The sequence below is a fragment of the Phocoena phocoena genome, chromosome 11, assembly GCF_963924675.1.
Source record: "Phocoena phocoena chromosome 11, mPhoPho1.1, whole genome shotgun sequence".
In the NCBI taxonomy this organism is placed as follows: Eukaryota; Metazoa; Chordata; class Mammalia; order Artiodactyla; family Phocoenidae; genus Phocoena; species Phocoena phocoena.
In genome coordinates, this window is record NC_089229.1 from 5,545,625 (window position 1) to 5,564,250 (window position 18,626).

Below are 18,626 nucleotides of genomic sequence, written 5' to 3' on the forward strand. Positions count from 1 at the left end.
TCTGCTATTGATCCCTTCTAGTGTATTTTTCATTTCAGTTATTGTATTGTTCATCTCTGTTTGTTTGTTCTTTAATTCTTCTAGGTGTTTGTTCTTTAATTCTTCTAGGTTTTTGTAAACATTTCTTGCATCTTCTCAATCTTTGCCTCCATTCTTTTTCTGAGGTCCTGGATCATCTTCACTATCATTATTCTGAGTTCTTTTTCTGGAAGGTTGCCTATCTCCACTTCATTTAGTTGTTTTTCTGGGGTTTTATCTTGTTCCTTCATCTGGTACATAGCCCTCTGCCTTTTCATCTTGTCTGTCTTTCTGTGAATGTGGTTTTTGTTCCACAGGCTGCAGGGTTGTAGTTCTTCTTGCTTCTGCTGTCTGCCCTCTGGTGGATGAGGCTATCTCAGAGGCTTGTGCAAGCTTCCTGATGGGAGGGACTGGTGGTGGGTAGAGCTGGGTGTTGCTCTGGTGGGCAGAGCTCAGTAAAACTTTAATCTGCTTGTCTGCTGATGAGTGGGGCTGGGTTCCCTCCCTGCTGGTTGTTTGGCCTGAGGTGACCCAACACTGGAGCCTACCTGGGCTCTTTGATGGGGCCAATGGCAGACTCTGGGAGGGCTCTCGCCCAGGCGTACTTCCCAGAGCTTCTGCTGCCAGTGTCCTTGTCCTCACGGTGAGCCACAGCCACCCCCTGCCTCTGCAGGAGACCCTCCAACACTAGCAGGTAGGTCTGATTCAGTCTCCTATGGGGTCACTGCTCCTTCCCCTGGGTCCCAACGCACACACTACTTTGTGTGTGCCTCCAAGAGTGGAGTCTCTGTTTCCCCCAGTCCTGTCGAAGTTCTGCAGTCAAATCCCACTAGCCTTCAAAGTCTGATTTTCTAGGAATTCCTCCTTCCATTGCCAGACCCCCAGGTTGGGAAGCCTGACGTGGGGCTCAGAACCTTCACTCCATTGGGTGGACTTCTGTGGTATAATTGTTCTACAGTTTGTGAGTCACCCACCCAGCAGTTATGGGATTTGATTTTATTGTGGTTGCGCCCCTCCTACCGTCTCACTGTGGCTTCTCCTCTGTCTTTGGATGTGGGGGATCTTTTTTGGTGAGTCAGTGTCTTCCCGTCGATGATTGTTCAGCAGTTATTTGTGATTCTGGTGCTCTCGCAAGAGGGAGTGAGCGCACGTCCTTCTGCTCTGCCATCTTGAACCAATCTCTCTAGCTTCAGTTCTTAAATTTAGGTCTTTGGTGGATTTTGGGTTAATTGTTTTAGATGGTATGAAGTGGGAGTCCAGTCTCATTCTTTTGCACGTGGATGTCCAGTTGTCCCAGCACCATTTGTTGAAAAGACTGTCCTTTCCCCATTGGATGATCTTGTAGCCCTTGTCAAAAATCGGTTAATGCTACATTTAAGGGTTTGTTTCCAGATTCTCCATTCTATCCCATTGATCTGCATGACTGTCCTTATGCCAGCACCACACTGTCTTGACTACTGTTGCTTTGTAGTAAATTTTGAAATCAGGAAGTGTAAGTCCTGTAACTTTGTTTTTATTTTATTTTTTTTTTGCAGTACGTGGGCCTGTCACTGCCGTGGCCTCTCCCGTCGCGGAGCGCTCCGGATGCGCAGGCTCGGCGGCCACGGCCCACAGGCCCAGCCGCCCCGCGGCACGCGGGACCCTCCCGGACTGGGGCACGAACCCGTGCCCCCTGCATCGCCAAGTGGACTCTCAACCACTGTGCCACCAGGGAAGCCCCTGTTTTTATTTTTTAAAGATTGTTTTGGCTATACTGAATCTCTTAAATTTCTATATGAATTTTAGGCTAACCTTGTCAATTTCAGCAAAAAAGGCAGCTGAGATTTTGATGAGCATTAAATTGAATCTCTTGATCAATTTGAGGAGTATTATAATCTTATCCATAAACATGGGATGTCTTTCTGTTTATTCAGATCTTCTTTAATTTCTTTTCAGTGGTACTTTGTAGTTTCAGTGTACGAATTGTGTACTTTTTGTTAAGTTTATTCATAAGTATTTTATTCTTTTTGATACTATTGTACATGCAATTGTTTTCTTAATTTTCTTTTCAGTGTGTTCATTGCAGTTGTGTAGAACTACAATTGTTTTTTGTATATATATATTTTTAATTTTTAAATGATTTTTGTATATTGATCTTGTATCCTACACCTTACTGAACTTGTTTATTATTTCTAATAGTTGTGTGTATTTGTGTGTTTTTGTGTGTTTGTGTGTGTGTTCCCAAGGATTTTATACGTACGAAGTCATATTATCAGCATATAGAGATAGTTTTACTTATTAGTCTTCAATCAGGATACCTTTTATTTATTTTCTTGCCTAGTTGCCCTGGCTAGAACCTTCAATACAATATTGAATAGACATCCTTGTCTTGTTCCTGATCTTAGGGGAAAACTTTTATCCTTTATTCTTTTATCATTATGTATGATATTAGCTATTGGTTTTCACTGATGCCTTTTGTCAGGTCAAGGAAGTTCCCTTCTATTTCTAGTTTGTTGACTGTTTTTATCGTGAAAGGGTATAGGATTTTGTGAAATGCTTTTTCTGCATCAGTTGAGTTGATCGTGTGTTTTTTCTTGATTCTATTAATGTGGTGTGTATCACATTCATTTTTTTTTAGGGGCATATATTTTAATTTAATTTTTTATTTTTTTTAACATCTTTATTGGAGTATAATTGCTTTACAATGTTGTGTTGGTTTCTGCTGTATAACAAAATGAATCAGCTATATGTACACCTATATCCCCATATCCCCTCCCTCTTGCATCTCCCTTCCACCCTCCCTATCCCACCCCTCTAGGTGGTCACAAAGCTCGGAGCTGATCTCCCTGTGCTATGCGTCTGCTTCCCACTAGCTATCTAATTTACATTTGGTAGACTAGATAGCTAGTGGGAAGCAGCCGCATAGCACAGGGAGATCAGCTCAGTGCCTTGTGCCCACCTATGTCCGGCCATTCTTGCATTCCTGGGATAAACCTCACTTGGTCATGATGTCTGATTCTTTTTAGCGTTGCTGGATTCAGTATGTTTGTGCTCTGTTGAGGATATTTCCTGTATCCATAAGGAATATTAGCCTTTAGCTCTCTCTTTTGGTGTCTTTGTCTGGTTTTGGTATTGATGTCATACTGGCCTCATAGAGTGTGTTGGGAAGTATTCTCTCCTTTTCTGTTTTTTGGAAGAGTTTTTGAAGAATTGGTTTTAATTATTCTTCTTTAAATACTCGGTAGAATTCACCGGTGAACCCATCTGGTCCTGTTTTGACTGTTAATTCAGTCTTTTGTTTTAGGTCTATTCAGATTTTCTGTTTCCTTTTTAGTCAGGTTCAGTAGCTTGCATTTTTTAAAGAATTTTCCATTTCATGTAGGTTATCTAATTTGTTGGCATACAATTAATTGTTCATAGTATTCCCTTAGAATCCTGTTTTTGGTGAGGTCGATAGTAATGTCTTCTCTTTCATTCCTGATTTTAGTAATTTGAGTGTTTCTCACTTTTTCCTGGTCAGTCTAGCTAAAAATTTGGCAGTTTGCAGATCTTTTAAAGAGCTAACTTTTAATTTTGTTGGCTTTCTCTATTGTTTTTCTAAATTTGATTTTATTTATTTCTGCTCTAATCTTTATTATTTCCTTCATTCTCCTCACTTTGGGGTTAGTTTACTCTTATTTTTCTAGTTTCTTGAGGAAGAAGGTTAAATTATTAATTTGAAATTTTCCTTTTTAATATAGACATTTACAGCTATAATTTTTACTCTAAGCACTGCTTTAGCTGCATCCCATAAGTTCTGGTATATTGTGCCTTCATTTTCATTCATCTAAAAGTATTTGCTAATTTCTCATTGGTTATTTAAGAGTGTGTTGTTTAATTTCCACATATGTGCGAATTATCTCATTCTTTTGATACTTATTTCTGATTTCATTCCCATGTGGTTGGAGAACATACTTTGATGTTTTCAGTCCTTTTAAATTTATTGAGGCTTGTGTTATGGCCTAACAAATGGTCTATCCTGGAGAATGTTCCACGTCCACTTGAGAAGAAGGTGTATTCTACCGTTGTTGGGTGGAGTGTTCTATAGATGTCTACTAGGTCTAATTGGTTTAAAGCGTTGTTCAAGTGTTCTGTTTCCTTGTTAATCTTCTGGCTAATTGTTGTGTCCGTACTGAAAGTGAGCACTGAAGTCTCCAGCTGTTATTGTTGAAGTGTCTGTTTCTCCTTTCAGTTCACCAGTTTTTACTTCATGTATATTGGGGCTCTGTTATTAGATGCATATATGTTTATTTTGCCTTCCTTTATTCTTTCTCTAATGCTCTTTCTTTCTTTATGTAGGTCTGAGTTTCTGACCCATATGATTTTTTCTTCTCTCTGAAGAAGTTGTTTTAGTACGTCTTACAAGCAGGTCTGCTTACAAGCAGGTCTACTGGTGACATTTCCTCAATTTTTGTTTGTATGATCAAGTCTTTATTTGTCTTTAACTCTGAAGGCTGTTTTGCTGGATACAGAATTCTAGGTTGGTGGGTTTTTCCCCTTTGACAGGTTAAACGTTTCATCCACTCTTTCCTTGCTTGTATGGTTTCTGAAGATACGTATGTGTGGGCGTACTTTTTTTTTGTTGCACGTCTCATAAAATTTTTGTTGAAAACTAGACATTTTAAGAATGTGGCAGTTCTCAAAATCATGTTCTCCCTCCTTTCCATGTTTTGTTTGTTTAGTGACTTTTCTAAATTAACTTGGTAAGGTCTGTATTGTTTGTCACGTGTGGCCACTGAAGTCCCTGACTGGTTAGCTTATTGGTCAGTGTGTGATGGGACAGAGCTTTCCTTAAACGCCTGGGCGCAGCAGTTTTCCATTCTTTGCCGAGGGGCTCTTGGTGTGTGTTGGAGCATTCTGTCAGCCCTCAGCCAGGCAGTTTACAGCCTCAGCCTCCACCTCCTGCTTGGGCAGAGCCTCAAGGTCAGCCAGAGCTGGGAGCTTAGGGCCTTCTCAGGTCTTTCCTAGGCAAGCACATAGCCCTGGACATGCTCACAGCCTTCTAGATTCCCAGGAATATGTGGGAGCTTCTCAAAGCCACTACGGATGTCTCATTCCCCAGCTTTTCGGTTTAAGCTTTTTGGTTAGGCTATTATTTGCTCTGTTATCCACCCGTTCAGGCAGCTAAAATTTTAAACAATTGCCCCTGAATTTTTTTCAACAAATGCCTTTTGACAATAGCTTGTTCTCACTGGGCAAGCTCTGAGTCAGTTCTAATAAAGACAGCCTTGTGAGAGGGGTCTTTCAGGGAGCCATCAGGTAAGGTAAGTCATACGATGAAAATTTTCTGATAATGGGGCTTGGAAGGAGTTTCAACCCTGTTCTTTCCCTTCCAGTGATTGGCAGGCTGCTGGGTTTTCACTGTGATTGTAGGATGTTGGTTTCAAGGCTATTGCAGATTTGGGGGTGAGGGGAGATGGGAATAGGAGAAGTTAAAATGCCATGCAACTTGGTGTTCATTCTGAGATTCTGGCATCTCTCATGAGTAAGCACTCCCCAGATTGCTGCAAACCTTTGGTTAATTTCCAGAGCTCTGAAACAGCTGATTCGGACAGTTTTTGCCAGTGTTCTCCTTACCTTTTTGGAGATGATTTTCAGAGGTCGTTGCTCCACCATTTTCGGTGCTGTTTTCCCCAGCTGTGCCTCTGACTGTGTGTTGGATGTGCAGTGAGGCACTTCAGGAGAGCTCAGAGTACCCACACTTTCCACCCCTGCTGCCCACCCCCCCAGAAAATGAGTCACTGGTAGTTGAGGCGCAGGTGGGTTTTCTTATCCAAATGCCTCTTTGTTGTCCCATTTTTGAAGATGATTGGATCTGCTGTACAAGTGAGTCTAAAATCACAATTCTGTGTTCCCTTTAAGAATAGTCTTTGAAACATTGGCATGAAGGTCATGATTAGCGGCTTTTCTACAGTCTCCAGCTGCCCTCTCAGAAGAGGAATAGATAGGAGGTTGGCCACATTTATAGGATGTGCTTGAAGATAATGTAACCTATTTTTTTTTTAATATCACAGGGATTTAACGTGCAAAACAGCAGTTGTACCAGATTGGCATACTTTGTATCCTCACACACAAAAATTCGCTCATTTGAGACCCCACTCTTGACCATGTAGAGTGTATTCAAGGAATGGTTTCCAAAATGTGTTCAGACCTTCTTCATGTGAGTATTCCTGAGCAAATGATGCTAACAGTAGATATCATTATGTATGTTTAGTATGTACTAGACTCTGTACAAAGGCCTCACAAGACATTTAATCCTCACAGTAAAGCTGTGAAATAAATTCTGTTATTGTCCCAGTTTTCTTTATGGGGAATCTGAGATACAGGTTTATCAAGCTACTTGCCCCAAAGTCGCATAGCTTTTAGGTAGCAGGGTTGAGATTTGTACCCAGACAGTGTGATTCCAGGATCCATGGAATTAACTACTATGTTATCTAGTATACTGCTTCACTCCTCAGTTTTTTCTTGATTAATAGACTATATTTTTCGAGTAGGTTTTTTTGTTTGTTTGTTGGTTGGTTGGTTTTTTTTTTTTGCCGTACTGTGTGGCTTGTGGGATCTTAGTTCCCTGACCAGGGATAGAACCTGGGCCATGGCAGTGAGAGTGCCGAGTTCTAACCACTGTACTGCCAGGGAACTCCCTGAGTAGTTTTAGGTTTACAGAAAAACTGAGCTGAAGTGCAGAGAATTCCCATACACCTCTTCACTCCCCATCCTCAGTTTCCCTTATTAGCAGCACTGGCATCAGTGTGGTACATTCATGAGAATTGATGAGCCGTTATTGACACATTATTAGAGTTCACACGCTTTGTGTTGTGCGTTCTTTGGGTTTTGATAAACGTATAATGACATGTGTCTCCTGTTACTGCTTCATACAGGGTAGTGTCACTGCCCTGAGAATCCTCTGTGCTCTGCCTATTCGTCCCTCCCCGCCGCAGTCCAGGCAACCATTGGTCTTCTTACTGTCTCCGTAGTTGTGCCTTTTTCAGAATGTCATTTAGTTGGAATCATTCAGTCCATAGCATTTTCACATTGGCTTCTTTCACTTAGGAATATGCGCTAAAGGCTCCTTCATGTCTTTTCATGATGTGATAGTTCATTTCTTTTTTTCTCTGAATAATATTCTCTTGTATGGATACAACAGTTTACTCACTACTGAAGGACATCTTGGTTGCTCTCATGCCTTGGCAATTATGAATAAAGCTGCTATAGACATTTGCGTGCAGATTTTTGTGTGGACGTAAAATTTTAACTTATTTGGATCACTCAGTTTTAAAGCAATAAAATTTGACATTATAATTTCCCCAAAATGTGTCTTTTCATTTGTTCATTCCTCCCTCCCTCCCTTCCTTCACAAACATTTTCTGAGCCCTAATATGTGACAAGAACTGTCACAGGGACGGAGGATAAAGAGACGGGTCCGGTAGAGAGTCTGCCCTGGAGGATCCCACAGTCTTGAGAGGGAGAGGAAGAATTCCAGCAGAACAATACCAGTGCCGGTCCAGAAGCACGTACAAAGCGCTATGAGTGCACAGCCTGAAGAACTGGAAGGACTCAGTGGGACGTAGTGAAAGGATGGACCGGAAGAAAGGCAATCTAGTCAGAAGTCACGCTCGCCACCTGTGCTCACCTGCATCCGTGAGAGGCCACAGGCATCTACCAGAGAGACTATTTCAGGTGGGCCATGTGTCTGTCCAAATCTCAGGAAAGAGGGGAGAATGGATGTTGAGGGATAAGTGGCAATTTCCAACACAAACATTTATCATCCATAATAAATCTCTTCCAGCCCAGTAGCTCCACGCCTAGAGTATACTTCGGATGTATCTCAGTTTAACTAGCTTTCTGACAGTGCCAAGAAGAATGGAGTGAAGTGGGATTACTGGAGTGAAGGGCATCCACACCCTTAAGGCTCGTGAGCACCACCAAATTGCCTTTTGGAAGCTTGTACTGCGCGTCCCCACAAGTGATATTTACAAGTATTTGTTTCTGAATATCCTAATACAGAATCTTATTATTATTATTATCTCTTACGTTTTGTCCATTTGATATGCATAAACAATATTCTGTTGTGATATTTTTTTGTTTCTTTTGCGGTACGTGGGCCTCTCACTGTTGTGGCCTCTCCCGTTGCGGAGCACAGGCTCCGGACGCGCAGGCTCAGCGGCCATGGCTCACGGGCCCAGCTGCTCTGCGGCATGTGGGATCTTCCCGGACCGGGGCACGAACCCGTGTCCCACGCATCGGCAGGCGGACTCTCAACCGCTGTGCCACCAGGGAAGCCCTTCTGTTGTGATTTTAATCTGCATTTCTCTAATGGTGAGGTTAACTTTGATTGTCAAGTTCATCAGGTTTATGTCCTTCTTTTGTCAGCTGCCTGTTCATGTCCTTTGCCCATTTACCCACTGTGGGTTGGTCTTTTTAGTTATTTGTATGAGCTCTGTGTATTAAAAATATTAATCCTTTATCTGCCTTATGTGCCATCAGTATCTTTTTTCATTTGCCTTTTATTTATGTTTTTTTAAGTACTGAATTATTTTTTTCTTTTCTAAATAAAAATTATATATATAGAAACAAATATATTTAACTAAAAATTATATACATACATATATAATGTCTCCTAGCACCCCTTTTCTCTCCAGAGTTGGTCACCATTAAGTGTTTGGCTGGCCTGTCTCTCATGCATGTCATGCATGCACACACACGTGTAGATATGTACTTATATGACTCATTAAAGAAAGCACAATTCATGGGTGAATCTGTGAGCCGCAGATATTAGACACCCTGTTTCCTTTTAGGCTGTTTTTGCTTTATGTCTACGTTTCAGTGTGGATGGTTTCCGTTGGCCTGACTCTCCGCTCACTAGTCCTTCCTTCCACTGTGTACAGCTCTGCTGTTAAACAGATAAGACGAGCTCTTCGCTTTGATATTGTATTTTTAATTTCTAGCTTTTTCATGTGCTTTAAAAAAATAGTTTCCACTTCTCTGCTGAAACTCCCTAGTGTTCAGCATTTTGTCAGTTTTCCCTTAATCTCTTTAACATATTTGTCATTCTTGGATTAAATACCTGATCGTTTCTACCTCTGTTCTCTCTGTGGGTCTTCCATGATTCTTTTTTGCTCTTGATCAGGTCACCTTTTCTTTGTTTATTTGTCTTGCAATTTTAAAAGGATTTAACACCAGACATTTGTGTAAAACAGAGTAGAGACAGAAGTAAATCATGTTTACCACCAGGAAAAGGAGTGCCCCTTCTGCTCAGGCTACTGGTGAGGTGGGCTGGCTCAGTTTAATTTCTCAGTTGAGCTCTGTCTGGATTTGGTTGCAGTTTTGGTTAGATTCACGTGACCCCTTGTTTCAGATGCTTCCCTTCAACAGGCCTTGTGATCTGAGCACTGCTGAGACTCCAGCCATGTCTGCTTCAGAGTCCAGCTGCCAGCTTGGCATCGTGTGGCGGGCTCTCTGCTTTCCAGCCCTCCTGCCACTTCTGGAGGGTTTCTGGGGAGCTCTGTTTGTCCTCCAGCTCTGCTGCTAGCTTCGTGCTCCTTAGGAGGTCGCCCTCCGCCCTGCTGCCCTGCCTGCAATTGCAGTGGGCTGCTGAGGTGCCCTCGGTGAGGGCCCCGTATGCTTCAGAGGGGTTTGCCGCTCGTCTGTGCTCAGGCACGGTGAGCAGCTGCCTGACACTTAGGGAAGACCCTGCATCCCTCGGGGCATATCACACAGCTCTCCTGCCTCACTCCCAGCTTTGGGGTGCTTCCTGTGCAACGTGTGAAGGCCCACGAGGACGGGTGCAGACTCGTACTGTGACTGAGGCTCTTGGGATGCAAATCCATGGGATCGGTCCACGTGGCTACTAAGTAATCACTTGTTTTCTCCATACCCCTGTGTAGAATGAATCTGCTTCTCTGCCCAAGACTCTTCAAGGGTGAAAGGAGTCATGGGTGTTTTCTCTCTGAGGAGTGGCTAGTCCTTTCTGGAGTTTAGTTTATTTGTACCCTCAGTTCTTTGGTGGGTTTCACACCCCTCTCTTTTTTTAGCTTATCCTACTTGTTCTCAGTGCCAGGGTCAGAATGACAATCTGCTGTGACTTTCTGTATCCTAAACGGATGTAGAAAATTTTGTCAAATTCCCCTCCAGAAAGATCATATCAGTTAGTACTCTCCCACCAGCAGGTTGTGCAAGTTTGGCTACCGCTTTCATTTTAAATTCCAGAAGTTGCATTAGGCTTGTGAAATAAAAAGTCTGCCCTCAAGTTAACTCAAATAGTTTCAAAGCAATATTTCTGATACTTCAAAATTAGGATTATTGATTGCCAAGATGGGGCTGCTTGGAAAGCACCTGAAAATGCGCATGAAAATTCTGAAAAAAGATTGCAAGATGGAGACATAAAGACATAAAGGGGTCCCTCTGTGACGCTGGGTTCAGGAGGAGGAATTCCAGGCTGGGTGGGCAGAGGGAGAAATACTCTTCACCAGCTGATGTGGAGCCCTGCAGCTCCGCCACGTGAATCAGCTGCTTCTGAGGTTTGAAGCGACAGTCAGAAACTCAGAGGGATGCAGGCAGCCACTCTGCACATTGAGCATCCTTGGAGTTCTTGTGGGAGATTTAAGACCTTTCTCCCCCAGGCTCTGTGCCCAGCCCTCTTCTGCCTGTCTGTCTTCTCCTAGGTGAACATCTGGTTCCACATCCCGAAACATCCCCCGTAACAAACAGCAGCTCTGTTGTGACCCCCGTCCTAAGCTCCCCGGCTGCCCCCCACCTCGTTGGTTTGTCCTTTGCAGCACTTGGCACTATCTACCATTACCTCATCATTCATTTGTCTGTTTCTTGTTTTGCTTCCCCCTCCAGAGTCTAAGCTTTCCAAGAGCAGAGCATCCTAAATGAATGATGGTCACCAAGGCTTTGCAATCTCATTAATAGATATAAGAGATTTACCAAGCTACCATGGTTCTTAGCCTCCTCTTTACCTACTAGGTTATAAAATATCGAAAGGGACTAATCACATCTTCATGTTTATGATACTGATTGGCACCATGAGTTAATTTGTAGTTACTATGTTTGTAGGGTGTCAGCTGCCCTTTGGTGACACGGGGACTCTGGGACCTAAACCATTACAGCTGGGACCCCTTTCCCCACCAGGAAGTGCAGGTGCCCTGCTAGCTCATTCCAGAACTAAACGTTCTTCATTATCCTTTAGCATCCAGTGATGCTTACCTCTTCCTTGTCTTTGAAAGGAAAAGGTTGTAGATTTAAGAATTACGTGTTTTCCCCTCAAAAATTGGCAAGGGGATGAAAAGTGAATATAATATTTTGAAGATTTATTTGAGATAAAAGTGATTCTTAACTAAGTTTTATTTCAATATCCATGTTTTTCACTTGTGATGTAGGTCCTTTATAGGGAAGATTATCTTTGCTCTTTTTTTCTAATGTTACTACTATTCATATTGATTGAAATGTAAATTTCAGAGGTGCAACAAATGACTGCAGATTTGCAATTGCGGGTCATCTACTTGTAAACCTAGATATAGTGGAAGAAATACTGTTTAGAAGTTTGTTGGATTCTAGTACACAGTGAAATGCCGTTTATTGTCTTAGCTTTAAGAGCGTTTAATAAATAGCTGTCTCTCTTTTATAGCCACAGCTGTTGGACATCCAATACTGTCGTCCTTAGATGTTAAATGGATTTTATTTCAAAAAATTACTGATAAAGGAGATGAGTTGAAGAAAGCCTTTCACCTGCTCGACATCAGTAACAACATGACGGTGACAAAGAATGAACTGCGAAGAGTCATCACAACCTTCCTGCTGCCTCTCACGAGAGAACAGTTTCAAGATGTGCTGGCTCAGGTACAGTGCGGAAAATGCTCAGAATCACCCAGTATGGAGGAGGGGATGCAGTATATTACAGGAGCACGTAACCTCGTCTGGCTTTCCCCCACTGTCCCAAATAGAGTTTTGTTGGTCACAATTCAATTAAATTCTGTCAGGTTTGGGACACTTATCATGTGCTTGGGTCATATTTTGTGTGTAGCAGTATTATAGTCATATTAGTTTATTTTTTAAGGCTTCCATATAAAGAGTATTTGGTCAACATGTACTTTGAAACATAGTATTTGCGTTTGTTCTTACCTGAAGTGGTTATTGAGCATCTACTGTATGCTCACCCCAATGCAGAGCAATCAGACAGTTTTCAGCTGTTATTTCTTCAAATATTTTTGTCTACCTCTTCCTCTGCTCTCTCGGACATTTTGGTATTGTCTTCCAGACCCCTGAGGCTCTGTTCATTTTATAAAATATTTTTCCTGTCTATCTTTCGGATTGCATACTTTTCATTGATGTGTCTTCAAATTCACTGACTCTTAGCATCTCCATTCTGCTATGAAGTCCATTCAGTGAATTTTTAATTTTAGACATGTATTTTTCAGTTCTAGAGTTTTCATTTGGTTCTTTTTTTATAATTTCTATTTATCTGCTTAGATTTCTTGGTTTTTATTTCAATTATGAGCATATTTCTTTGACTACATTGAGCGTAGTTAAAATAGCTGCTTAAAAGTCCTTATCTGGTAATTCTAACATCTGGATCATCTCAGGGTTGGCCTGGTTTGATTTTTTTCCTTTGAGAAGGGTCACATTTCTCTGGTTCTTCATTTCTGAGCATATTTGGATAATATCCCAGACTAGTGCTATTCAATAGAAATATAATGTGAGTCACATAAATAATTTAAAATTTTCTAGTAGCTACATTACAAAAAGAAATAGGTGAAATTAATTTTAATAATATTTTTATTTGACCAAATAAATGTATCTAAAATATTATCTCATTTCAACATGTAATCACTATTTAAAATTGGTAATAAGATATTTTACATTCTTTTCTGTGTACTAAGTCTGCAGAGCCTGGTATGTACTTTACACTTACAGAAGACCTCAATGCTGACACTAAATTTCCATTGGAAATACTTTATCTGTATTTAGATTTCATAGAAGTTGCTGTTGAAATATTAGATTCATATACCCGGTCATTCCAAACTTAAAAGTTTTCCCAAAGCAAAGTTAATTTTAGAATTTAAATAAATTAACATGAAATTTAACAAACGGTTCAGCTCATCAGTTGCCCTAGCCACGTTTCCAGTGCTCAGGAGTCATGTATGGCTCTGGCTGTTCATTAAACGGTGCAGCGCTAAACGTCACGAATGCTGTGCTGTGGAGACTCTGGATTCTGTTATATTCCTCTGAGACTTTTGATACTTTTGCTTTGACAGGCAGTTAACTTGCAAATTCTCCCTCACCTGCGGTGGGCAGTCATTCATATCTTGATTCAGCTTTCTGGTCTTTTGCTGGGGCTCTTGAGTCTGACCCACACACACATGGTTCAAGCGCCAGCTGGAAGTGTGGACAGAGCGCGTACACAGAGAGTGTTGCTCCTCCTCTTTCAGGTTCCTCTCACATTGTTTTTTGTTTTGTTTTTTTGTTTCGTTTTTGCGGTACGCGGGCCTCTCACTGTTGCGGCCTCTCCCGTTGCGGAGCACAGGCTCCGGACGCGCAGGCTCAGCGGCCATGGCTCATGGTCCCAGCCGCTCCGCAGCATGTGGGATCTTCCCGGACCGGGGCACAAACCCATGTCCCCTGCACTGGCAGGCAGACTCTCAACCACTGCACCACCAGGGAAGCCCTGCTTTACTGTTTATAAAAAAGCAATCACAGATCACAGACGAGTTGGAAGTATAGTGCAAAGAACAATTTTCTCTTTCATAAGCCATTTGGGGGTAAACTGCTCCATTACCTCAAATATTTCAGTGTATGTTTCCTTAAAACCAGAGCCCTGTTCTATACACCCACAATCCAGCCGTCATGGTGAGGATAGTAATGTCATCTCATGTCAGCCGTCTCAGCCCCAGGCCCCAGGTCACAATCATGCAGTGCATTTGGCAAGTCTCCTATAGTCTAGAACACTTCTTCAGTCTTTCCTTAGTCTTGAGGACCATAACACTTGGAAGATTGCAGACCTGTTATTTTGTAGAATGTCCCTGACTTGAGTTATCGGATGTTTCCTGATGACTAGATTCAGGCTTGCATCTTTGGCAGGAATGTCACAGAAATGACGCTGTGCTCTTCTCCACGCTTTTCTTAGCTTACAGGTGATTTTCGTCTGTCCCATTACTACTGATGTTCACTGCAGTCACTTGATTAAGGTGGAATCTATCAGACCCATCTGTCTTTTTCCTGGTGGAGTGCTCTTTATCTACTTTGTAATTAATAAGCATTTTGTGGGAGAAACTTTGAAACTATGTAGATATGCCATTCCTCACCAAACTTTCATGTATTCATTTATTGTTTATATGTTTGCAGGGACTCAAGATTTCCTGTTTTATTAAGTGGCTTATGAGCCATTATTTTCATTATTTATTTTGATGTTTCAATTGTCCCTAATATAGCCAGTAGGAGCCGCTTCATGCTGGTTTCTGTGTCCTTTTGACATGTGCCCATCATTCTTTGAGCACTTCCTTACTTTCTGATACAAGATACTATAAACCCACCTGTACTTTCCTTGCCTCGGTCCCAGAATCATCCATTTCTCCAAAGAGCTCTGGTTCCTTTTAACGGAACCAAGTATCCAGAATCTGGGATCTGAGTATACCAGAGCTGCTCTTTGCTCCAGGCCCTCTAAGTGGGCAGAGCCCCAGGGGATATATTCCGTATATAAACATATATACACATTTACATACACTTACATCTACGTGTATTTCTATATCAATCTATATATTGAAAACCGTGAGTGCACACCAATACCGCCAGTTCTAACCTCGTACCTCAGGGTTCATTGTAATTTTCTCACTTTCTATGTTTGTAACTACCGTTTCAGACAATGAGCCACTTGGCTTCTGTGTTCTGAGTATATTCACTTATTTGATCAGCCTCCCTGGCATGTGACTCATCTCCCATGTCCAGCACCTCCACCCCCAGGTGGATGCCCTCTTCCTCCAGCCCTGCTCTGGAGCACGGCCCCCCTATGTTGCAGATGCCACTTTTGTCTGCCCCATCTAATGACTGTAGGACTGAATTGTGACGGAACAGACAGGGAAGGAGGGAAGGGGAGGAATGATGAAGAGCTTTTCTCTTCTTCTTTTAAAAAATGTATCCCCTTTATTCACTTCCAGAATTTCACAAATAGTATATATTGATTCTTTTACATCACCTTTTGTTGTATCTGCATTTTAAATAAAAGCTTTATAAAGATATAATTTACATATCACAAAATTCACCATTCAAACATGGACAAGTTCCTGGTTTTTCATATACTCACAGAGTTGTGCAACCATCACCACCATCTAATTCCAGAACATTTTATCACCCCCAAAAGAAACTTTGTACTCATTAGCGTCGCTCCCCACTTCGCTTCCCCTAATCCCTGACATCCATTAATCTACTGATACCTTAAGTCACAACAGATTGCCAATTCTGGAGAGTTCATAAAATGGAATAATACAATATATGATCTTTTGTAACTGGCTTCTTTCACTAAGCATAATGTTTAGTTATGCTAAACATCCATGTTATAGCATGAATCAGTATTTCATTCCTCATTATGGCTGAATAATATTCCACTGCATGGATACACCGCACTTTATCATCAGTTGATGGATCTTTGGGTTATTTTCACTTTTTGGCTTTTGCGAACAATACTGCTGTGAAATTTCATGTACAAATTTTTATGTGGACGTATGTTTTCACTTCTCTCGGGTACATACCTAGGAGTGGAATTGCTGTGTCATACGGTAATGTTCTCTTGCTTTTAAAGAACCTTTGTCCTCACAAATATCACATGTTTCCTCATAACCTTGATTTAACTGTTCCTTTCTTTATACCAAATGGAAAGTTAAAATATTATTTCCTGCTGATGTCTCCCTATATTCATGATCTAATCTTTTTTTTTTGCTTTCAAAGAGTAGTTTGCAGTTTATTTTTTTAATTTAATTTTATTTTTTTAAACATCTTTACATGATCTAATCTTAATTTAAAATTTTGACAGCCTTCCCAAGCTAATCAGCTATGCAGGAAGAGGAAAAGTACAGAAGATGTGAAATGTGCATCCGTTTTTTAAGAGCTACATCTGTTTTTAAAAGAAGTCACTGAGAACTATAGAACTTCAGAGACTTTAAAAAACAGGTTCTGATAGTCTGTCTTATAATCAGGATGTTTTTCTAGAACGTTGAGCTCCTGTGACCCCCTCCTGTATAAACCAAGGAGACTGCAGTGTGGTGCCTTTTCAGGAGGCCAGGTTCATTGGGAATGAAGGGTGGGGGTTCTCTTCCTAATCCCTGGAATTCACAGTGTGTGTCCCTTTTCTAGATCTTTTCATGACTAATCCAGGTGGTGATACAAACTTTCTTTTTCAATAGTTAATATAAGCTTAACTGGAAGTATATAAAACAGGTAAAATATTTCATGGGAATCTCACCCTTAAAATTAGAAAAGAATTTTCCAGTTACAGTGAATTTACTTTAGCTTTAATTTTATTTCAAGAACCATGTCAAGAATGTTTGAACGTCAGGGTGTTTTGATGATTGATCAGGGCAAGAGTGACGAGGAGGCATTGCTTATAACCTGCCCTATACCTTAGTTTCATTAATAGTAAAACGAATTTTTAAAAAATGTGGCTTCAGTCTCTGAATATTAATATAAACATTTTAAAAGAGGTTGAATTGATAAATAGATTCCAGAGAAACTGAAAGCATTTCCACTAAGATAAGGACCAAGACAAGGTTGTCCACTCTCACCACGCTTATTCAACATAGTTTTGGAAGTTTTAGCCACAGCAATCAGAGAAAAAAAAGAAAGAAAAGGAATCCAAATAGGAAAAGAAGAAGTAAAGCTGTCACTGTTTGCAGATGACATGATACTATACATAGAGAATCCTAAAGATGCTACCAGAAAACTACTAGAGCTAATCAATGAATTTGGTAAAGTAGCAGGATACAAAATTAATGCACAGAAATCTCTGGCATTCTTATACACTAATGATGAAAAATCTGAAAGTGAAATTAAGAAAACACTCCCATTTACCATTGCAACAAAAAGAATAAAATATCTAGGAATAAACCTACCTAAGGAGACAAAAGACATGTGTGCAGAAAATTATAAGACACTGATGAAAGAAATTAAAGATGATACAAATAGATGGAGAGATATACCATGTTCTTGGATTGGAAGAATCAACATTGTGAAAATGACTCTACTACACAAAGCAATCTACAGATTCAATGCAATCCCTATCAAACTACCACTGGCATTTTTCAAAGAACTAGAACAAAAAATTTCACAATTTGTATGGAAACACAAAAGACCCCAAATAACCAAGGCAATCTTGAGAACGAAAAATGGAGCTGGAAGAATCAGGCTTCCTGACTTCAAACTATACTACAAAGCTACAGTAATCAAGACAGTATGGTACTGGCACAAAAACAGAAATATAGATCAATGGAACAGGATAGAAAGCCCAGAGATAAACCCACACACATATGGTCACCTTATCTTGATAAAGGAGGCAAGAATATACAGTGGAGAAAATACAGCCTCTTCAATAAGTGGTGCTTGGAAAACTGGACAGGTACGTGTAAAAGTATGAAATTAGAAAACTCCCTAACACTGTACACAAAAATAAACTCAAAGTGGATTAAAGACCTAAATGTAAGGCCAGACACTCTTAGAGGAAAACATAGGCAGAATGCTCTATGACACAAATCACAGCAAGATCCTTTTTGATCCACCTCCTAGAGAAATGGAAATAAAAACAAAAACAAACAAATGGGACCTAATGAAACTTAAAAGCTTTTGCACAGCAAAGGAAACCATAAACAAGACCAAAAGACAACCCTCAGAATGGGAGAAAATATTTGCAAATGAAGCAACTGACAAAGGATTAATCTCCAAAATTTACAAGCAGCTCATGCAGCTCAATAACAAAAACAACCCAATCCAAAAATGGGCAGAAGACCTAAATAGACATTTCTCCAAAGAAGATATACAGATTGCCAACAAACACATGAAAGAATGCTCAACATCATTAATCATTAGAGAAATGCAAATCAAAACTACAATGAGGGGCTTCCCTGGTGGCGCAGTGGTTGAGAGTCTGCCTGCCAATGCAGGGGACACAGGTTCGTGCCCCGGTCCGGGAAGATCCCACATGCCGTGGAGTGGCTAGGCCCGTGAGCCATGGCCGCTGAGCCTGCATGTCCGGAGCCTGTGCTCTGCAACGGGAGAGACCACAACAGTGAGAGTCCCACGTACGGCCAAAAAAAAAAAAAAACAACTACAAATAGAACTACCATATGATCCAGCAATCCCACTACTGGGCATATACCCTGAGAAAACCATAATTCAAAAAGAGTCATGTACCACAATGTTTGTTGCAGCTCTATTTACAATAGCCAGGACATGTAAGCAACCTTAGTGTCCATTGACAGATGAATGGATAAAGAAGATGTGGTATATATATACAATGGAATATTACTCAGCCATAAAAAGAAACGAAATTGAGTTATTTGTAGTGAGGTGGATGGACCTAGAGTCTGTCATACAGAGTGAAGTAAGTC

The 18,626-nt window shown here is 40.9% G+C and overlaps 1 protein-coding gene across 1 annotated transcript in view; it reads left to right on the plus strand.

Annotated features, from left to right (window-relative positions):
• The first annotated feature begins 587 nt into the window (after positions 1-587).
• EFCAB6 (EF-hand calcium binding domain 6) overlaps positions 588-18,626 on the plus strand; it is a 230,450-nt gene continuing 212,411 nt past the window's right edge. The window contains 3 exon segments of the mRNA XM_065887305.1: positions 588-661; positions 6,051-6,196; positions 11,666-11,877. Coding sequence (XP_065743377.1) covers positions 588-661; positions 6,051-6,196; positions 11,666-11,877 — 432 coding nt within the window.